This window comes from Mus caroli, chromosome 17 (genome assembly GCF_900094665.2).
Source record: "Mus caroli chromosome 17, CAROLI_EIJ_v1.1, whole genome shotgun sequence".
In the NCBI taxonomy this organism is placed as follows: domain Eukaryota; kingdom Metazoa; phylum Chordata; class Mammalia; order Rodentia; family Muridae; genus Mus; species Mus caroli.
The window spans coordinates 62,118,843-62,126,517 of NC_034586.1; the positions used below are offsets into that span (position 1 = coordinate 62,118,843).

General features: G+C 39.8%; 1 protein-coding gene across 4 annotated transcripts in view; it reads right to left on the reverse strand.

Moving 5' to 3' along the window:
- Positions 1-3,747: 3,747 nt before the first annotated feature.
- Positions 3,748-7,675, reverse strand: part of Ankrd12 (ankyrin repeat domain 12) — a 102,133-nt gene continuing 98,205 nt past the window's right edge. For all 4 annotated transcript variants that reach the window (XM_021185699.2, XM_021185702.2, XM_029471306.1 and 1 more), the window contains one exon: positions 3,748-6,594. In XM_021185699.2, the coding sequence (XP_021041358.1) occupies positions 6,409-6,594 (186 nt within the window). In that variant the 3' untranslated portion in view covers positions 3,748-6,408. The remainder of the gene's footprint in view (positions 6,595-7,675) is intronic.

Below are 7,675 nucleotides of genomic sequence, written 5' to 3' on the forward strand. Positions count from 1 at the left end.
CACTCCAGGGCAATGGCATTCCTGGGGCGGGGTTTAAGCTTTCTGTAGGAAGTTTTGTAAAACTTCCTACAAAACTGTCTGCTGAGTACTTTACAAAAGAATGACAGTATCAGCGCTGTACGCTTCCAGCCTCTTGAAGCCATGCTGTATGTGTTTATGTGTGTGTGTGTGTGTGTTAATTTTGATTAATTATGGTTAATTTTCATTTTTCCTAAACCCATTACTAGCCAACACAAGAGTAGCTTCTCTTTCTCTTCTCTTGTCACATATTCACACAGCAACTCTTGGTAAGCTTGCAATCCATTTGGAGCTATGATTTTTCAGAAGTGCCAAGTCTAGGCCACCAAGTCTCACAATGTGACCTCCTCAGAGTCTCCAGCTGGGGGCCCGAGATGGTATGCCAGGGAAGGTAGGATTTAAATTGTGCTCAGAGCCAGCACAGAGGCAGACGCGCCTAATTGTGTCCTGCAAGTTTTCTCTGCCAAGCTCTCAGTTTAAAACAAAAAGCTGGTGTTAGGGGCTAGATGGCTCAGCTCTTCCAGAGATGGCATGAACTGCCGTGTATATGTGTGTGTGTGTTCCTGGAATCACACTCTGGTCCTCAGGCTAGGCACCAAGTTCCTTCACCTACTGATATCCCCGAATTTTAAGCAGTAGTCCAAACTGGAGTGCCTTTTTGTCTGCCAATGCTCTGTCGTTTCTCCAAGAATACCTAATAAACACTCGTGGATGTCTCTGTCGGCATGAGAATGCTGTGGCATATACGGGTGTGTATGGGGGAGTGTCTGTTCTCGCTTTCCACCACGTTAGTCCCAGAGACTGAACTCAGTTTGCCAGGCTAAGTGGCAGGCATCTTTTCCTGCAGAGTCATGTCACTGGCGTCAAGTATGAACTTATTGATGTTATACAGTAACATCATCAATGTATCAACATGTGGACGTCTATCTACATCACTGAACTGGTATTCTTCAAACTTCAAATGACCAGAAAGTGACTGTCACCAAAACTATATGTTAAATGAGCAAACACCTCCCCACCTTAAAACAAACAACAAAACAGAAACAAAAAACAAAACCCCAAAACAAACAAACAAAAAACCTAGGAAAACTGTCCCTTGGGCCTGGACCACAGACGCAATCAGCATTTGGTTTGTGGTATGGCTTCCAGCTGTCCTCACTGATGGACACAGCTTCCCATCAGGTGACCAGCCCGGTCCTGTGCCAGGTGACATGTCCATGGTGTGGGCATGCAGAGCGTGGAAGGCTGGGGACTAAGGCTCGACGGAAATAAATCACTGATACGGAGGAGGAGGAAGGAGTAGTAGTTACTGAGAAGATGGGGGTGTCAAGTCCTGCACTGGGTAAAAATGCAGAGTCCATTCAGAGCTGACAAGGGACCTTTATATAAGCATGGGGGAAACCGCCGACGCAGCAAGACAACTCAAAGGAATGAGGAAATGCTTAAAGACTGAATAAACAAAACAAGGTCCCAGCACTTGGGAGGCAGAGGCAGAGGCAGGCGGATCTCTGTGAGTTTGTGGTCTGCCTGATCTACTACGGAGTTCTGGAACAGCCAGGGCTGCATAAAGAAACCCTGTTTCCAAACAAGCAAAAATCAAAACTACGAAATGATATGTACAAAGAGTTTCAATAAGCTCAACTTCATGAATCACTGGAGGAATACAAATTAACCACAAGGTGTTACTACACAGCTAGTAAACTGGCTAATAACTGACTATATTATTAGTTCCAACCCCCCCAGCCCTCCAGTGCTGGTAGTAAGCCCAGGGCATCCAGGACGCCAGACCCAGTAATACCAAATGTCAGGGAGACTTCAGAGCAACATGGAGGTAGTGGTAAAAATGGTGCATTCGCTTTGGAGAACTCTCATTTTCTAGTAAGCGGTGGCATGATTCTATGTGACAGTAAATATCTAAGAGAAATTAAAAAAGAAAAGCAGATTCCGTTAAAGTTTCCACGTCCATAGGTTTATTCACAATACCCCAGGCTGTAAACAATCCAAACACTAAGAACAAGAGAACACATTTGTACAGCATACTACTTATTAAAAATTACTACTTGTTACTGATATACGAAACACATATCAATTCCAAAATCCGCTTGAGGAGGAAGGGAGACACAAGGTATATACTACATGAGTTCATTTTCACGACGTTTGAGACTAGGTTGAGTGAACACACGGTGTGCGAAGGCAAGGCGCTCACTGGTTGCCTCTTGGGGGGAGACAGCACGGACAGAAGCATGAGAGACTTTCTGGGGTGACTTTTTGTATGGATTTGGGTACTTGTAACAAGGAGTTATCAAACTGCTTAGATCTGCATTGTTTAAAAAATTATATCTAAATCATAACCACTTTAAAAAAAAAGTACTGATAAATGTCGAGCTGAATGTGGGATTAGAAGTGCTTTTTCACCTGTGAGCCTATCCTACATATGCAACACTATTCTAAGAAGTGAGAGGAAAATTAGCTACATAAAGGCTTTTTATCTAGCACTAGTTGAAGAGTTGGTTATAGTAACCACTTTTAAAAAATGTATTTTGAAAAACAAATGTGCTTGCCATTTCTTCGGTTTGCATGGAGTAACACTGAATTCCCCATGTGAGCAAAGACTGTCTATTTCTTTAGGCAAAAAAAAACAAAAACAAAAACAACCAAACCCCTTCACATTATTTCCTTTGACAGCAGAAGTATGTCTCATGATCGTGAATTGTATTCCTATCGAGGCTGTGCACACTCACTCACAGGAAACCTGGCCGATCTTCTAGATGTATTTCTTACTACTTTTGCAATAATACTTTTCATTTCCTAGACTTAGAGCAGTTCCAGTGAATGGAACTGGTCACTTTAGCTGGCTCAGTTTCTTTTATGAATCTTATTTTTCATGATCGGATAAATTCTGGTGACTGTTTCTGTGGGGTCTTAAGACTCCCACCTTAAGCACAGAGAAGACTTCCAAGAAGCCAACAAAAAGTTAATGAATTACAGAAAATTTTAGCACACCTTCAATCCCAGGACTTGAGATGCGGAGGGAGGCGGATTTCTGAGTTTGAGGTTAGTTTGGTCTACATACCAAGTATCAGGCCAGTTAAGTCTACCTAGTGAGACCCTGTTTCAAATAACAAAACCAACAAAAAAATTAAACATTAAACATTACATACATCTCCAAAGATTTTTTTTTTCACTTCTTGCCTTAACTGTTGGAGAATTTTACTGTTATAGTTGCTTTGAGATGGGGTTCAATCTGGCATTGAACTCATGGCAATCCTCCTGCCTCAGTTTCCCAAATGCTGGGATTACAGGCATGAAACGCCTGCCTGGTTAAACAATTTTTTTTTTTTAATGGTGAAGTGTTTCCTTAACGAGTCCATAGCCTTTCTGAAAAATTTGGGAGTTTATATGCGAGAGCAGTAGAGGTAGAATCAAAGACATAGCTCACTTTCTGAAGAAGAAAAGGAAATTATCTTAGTGTGCACTCCATTTCTTGGATCAGTAGAATTTCAAGTGCCAGAGGTTCATGGGGCTTTGGGCATTGTGCAGCATGCCTCCTACTCACATGTCATCTGTGAGACCGCTCTTAACTCGGACCACGTGACCGGCACTGTTTTCACACAGTGAGTATCTATCTCTGCAAGCTTGCTGGAGGCCCAAGTAGACATCGGTGTGTCATGGAATTATACAGGAGTGGGACACTGAGTAAAAGACACTGAGCACACTTCCACTCTTACGTTTTCTATAAAAATATAACTCTTTATTAAATAACATGCACAAATATTAACTAGTCATTTATTAAACAGATATGATTTAGAACAAGACTTAAAGAAATACAAATCCTTAGGTACAATTTAATATCTTGTTCATGATGTTGGAATAGTTTAAAAAGATTCACTGATTACGTTAGGCATCCTCACTTTTCTTTTGAGAATTGAAACCTTTTAGGTAAATACTCCATTGCAAGTTTCCTCCTATTTCAGACCTTCCCAAAGTCTCTAACATCAAGAGTCCTTAACTGTGTGTAACTCACACATCCCTATGAAGTGCAGTAACTTAGCTATCCCGATGGCGTGCAGAGGAAATGCGTAGTACAGAGTCCAGGCAGAGGCTGCAGCTGGCTGAGCCACCGCGGAAGAGGGTGAGCACTGCGGTGGGAGCACTGAGGTGGGACTGGAAAGCTGGGCTGAGGGCGGCACCTGCAGCTCCCTGCTTACGTGCGGCTGTTTTGTCCTTTCCTTTCCTTTCCTTTTTCCTTTTTCCTTTGTCAACAGTTTGCTCTGTTCAGTCAGTACTACTTCCTCGACTGTTCCCTGGCGGGACCATCAGAACCAAATGCTCTACAGATTTCCTTTTCTCTTGCTTGCTTGAACATTTAATCTTTTTTAATTTTTGTAATCTGCCACACGAGCTCATCAAATTTTCTTTCTAGGCGAAAGTATAAACAAACTTTGCATTAAGTTGGTTTTGTATTAAAAAGTATTGCTTTTATAAATTAGCTTCTAATGTTCCCAGCCTTAATAAACATAACTTCAAAAAAAAACAAAAACAAAAAACCAAAAACCAGTGCTTCAAAGTCTACCCTGCCTTTCTGGCCCCATGCAATGAAAGGCCACAATCTTTCATCTAACGTTCTAAGGAAAATGACATCTGACCTTTATCACATCCTGTATGAGTGTTCTTCACACTGCTGCTTTATTGCGCATGCCAGTACAGTAAGAATAAAAATATAAATTGATGTAAAAATTCAAAAATCCCTAAGCTTAATATGTACCTTTGCACTAAAAAAAACCTATTATTTTCTTTTACTAGCTGGAATCTCCCACTTGTGAGCTGATTTTTAAAGTATTTAACATATATTTATATATTCTTTTCACCGTTCCTTATCAAAACTGGAATTATCCAGTTTTGTCTCCCAATTCAATTCACTATTGCGGCAGGCTTGCCTATGATGATTTTAGACTAACCTAACTTTCGATTCCAAATGTTTCACAAGTTCAGTTAGGTTTTAAGTTTTCCTGAATATTTAATCTATGTCAGATCATAGGAGAAAGTGTTCTAAGTATATTGCTCATTATTTTACTATAAAAGCATACCAAATCTTATTTCAATTACAAAATTTTGCAAATTATACATTTTGCATTTTGATACAAGGAAAAAAGACAATATATTAATAAAAATTTCATGACTATTTCAGGGACTGGAATATTCCTAGACTTTTACTTCTTCTGACGACCAAGTATCTCACTTGACTTCAGTATTCCATTTTTATTTTAGAAGTGCAAAGGTTATTAAGCTTAAAAGATTAAATTTAAGCAATGTAAAAAAGTTTACAATGATTTAACATGACCAAAAAATTTATTAAACATATTTACATATATTCACAAATTCTTTCATAGTTGAATATTAAAATAGACATTTACAATTTCAGAATTTCCATTCAAAGGCATTTGCTGTTGTGGTTGTTGTTGTCTGGGGGAAACAGGCTTCCTCCAGCGAGAGGAGGAGAGAGCGTGAGCCTCTCCGCAGGACTGCCTCTAAGCAAGGTGTCCAGCACAGAGCCCCAGGCTCTCACAGGACACTGCTGTAACAAGTCTCACACTGTCTCAGGCATCAGTTATGGAAAGAACCAAATTATAGAAAGCATGCAATACAACCAAGCCACCATCTTTACAGTTATGGGATGGACACAAGCTAACTCAAACACATGCACACCTTATTTAAAGGTTTACTATCAGAACTCACTGCTATTACACTTCAAAAACTACAACTTTGGTCCAACAGAACAAACAGTTTTACAATTATCTTTGTACACATTTTGATCAGTTCCTTGTATACATTTGACCATTAATTACAAGATATACAATATGTATAAAATAAGTTATTAAAAAGGAAGACAATATTAAAACTTTCAAAAAAGAAAACTGTACAATTAATTTACAGATAAAATAAACTGAAGAATTTTGTGCGAAGGTTTCCTTCTGTGTCAGAGCCTATTTGGTAGGAACTGAATCTTTGCACTCTCTCATGTATTTCCAATAGAGCCCACAGACAGCTGAGTACTTGTCACCTGTGTCTTGCTACTTGGAGTGCTAACAACTTCCAGCGTTGTTAACAGATTTTTCTCAACTTTTTAAAAGTCTGTTCAGTTTGTTCTAATGCAATAGTTACCTCTGATCAATATAAATAATAGTTTTCTGTTAGAAACTGTATTTGGATCAAAGATCCAAAATATTTTTATTTTTATAAAATGACAGTGTTCACTACATATCCAACTTTAGTTAATTTCACTAACAACTGTAAAGGCGGAGTATCAGGGTTTTTCTTAAAAGGCAGTATTCCACAGTATGCTGTCTAGACACGGTTAGTTTAAGATGATACCAACACAAGTACTTACTGCTATATAGGAGTCAGTTCAAAATCATCATTAACATCAACAAGGGGAACATAAAACTCCTGGATCTCATAAATACTGAGAGACTTATACGTGGCAGGGTCCAGTTCCTGGAGTTTGAGCTGCCATTCTAGTCTCTGGACGGCATTTAAAGCTGCAGCTTCGTGTTGCTGCCTCATTAAGAGACAGGTCTATTTAAAGGAAGAGAAGGCTTGATTAATCTGTTACACTTGCTGCTTCAAGATAATCTCACCCCCAGCTTTGTTAGGGATGGAGACTAAGGCTAAGGAACACATCATAAAATCTTCATACCTGTTTACACCAACGTGCCTTTACAATTTCATATTCCTCTCTTTAATTTGGGCTTGCTAATATTCCTTGAAATTATGAGATTCCAAACTATTGAAAGAATTGTAAAATCTAGACAGAAATGCTTTAAAATTTCAGGTCAATTTTTTTTTTGGGGGGGGGGGGGAGACAGGGTCTTGCTGTGTACTCTAGGCTGGTTCAAACTTGTTGAAATTTCCCTACTTCTGTACCACTAAGAGCTAGGATTTCAAGGGTGCACCCGTGTACAGAATGTGTTTGGTTTATCATTCTGTTCTTCCTGTTAGAGCTGTAAGCAGACAGGTGCACTGGATAGTGAGTACAAAGACACACACAACTCACCTGTCTGTGGCCCTCTGATAGACTTTAACTGTGTGTAAGTGTTTCTGTGTGGACATGTAACGTGAGGTCAGAGCCATCAGATCTCTCTGAGGCTGGAGTTACGAGTGGTTCTGAGTCAGCTGACATAGGAAGTAGGAATCAAATTTAAGTCCTCCTCAAAACTAGTATGCACCCTTTGCCATTGACCCATCTCTCTAAGCCCACAATGTTAGTTCTTAAAATAGGTTTGTTTTTTTATTTCCTATTTTCCAGTTGTGGTTCACAGTAAACACTCATGATTAACTAATGTTTCTTTTTCTGAATATTTACCAATATTGGTGATGTCTTTTCTCATTTTGTTTTTGGAGACAGGGTCTCTCTGTGTCGGCCTAGGTGTCCTAAAACTTGCTCTGTAGACCAGGCTGGCCTTGAACGCAGAGATCTGCCTGCCTCTGCCTCCTGAGTGCTGGGTGGTGTGCTCCACCACACAGCACTACTAATTTCTAAGGACAGAGAAACACTAACTGTACTGGCTATTTTTGTGTCAACTTGACACAGCTGGAGTTATCACAGAGAAAGGAGCTTCAGTTGAGGAAATGCCTCCATGAGATCCAACTGTAAGGC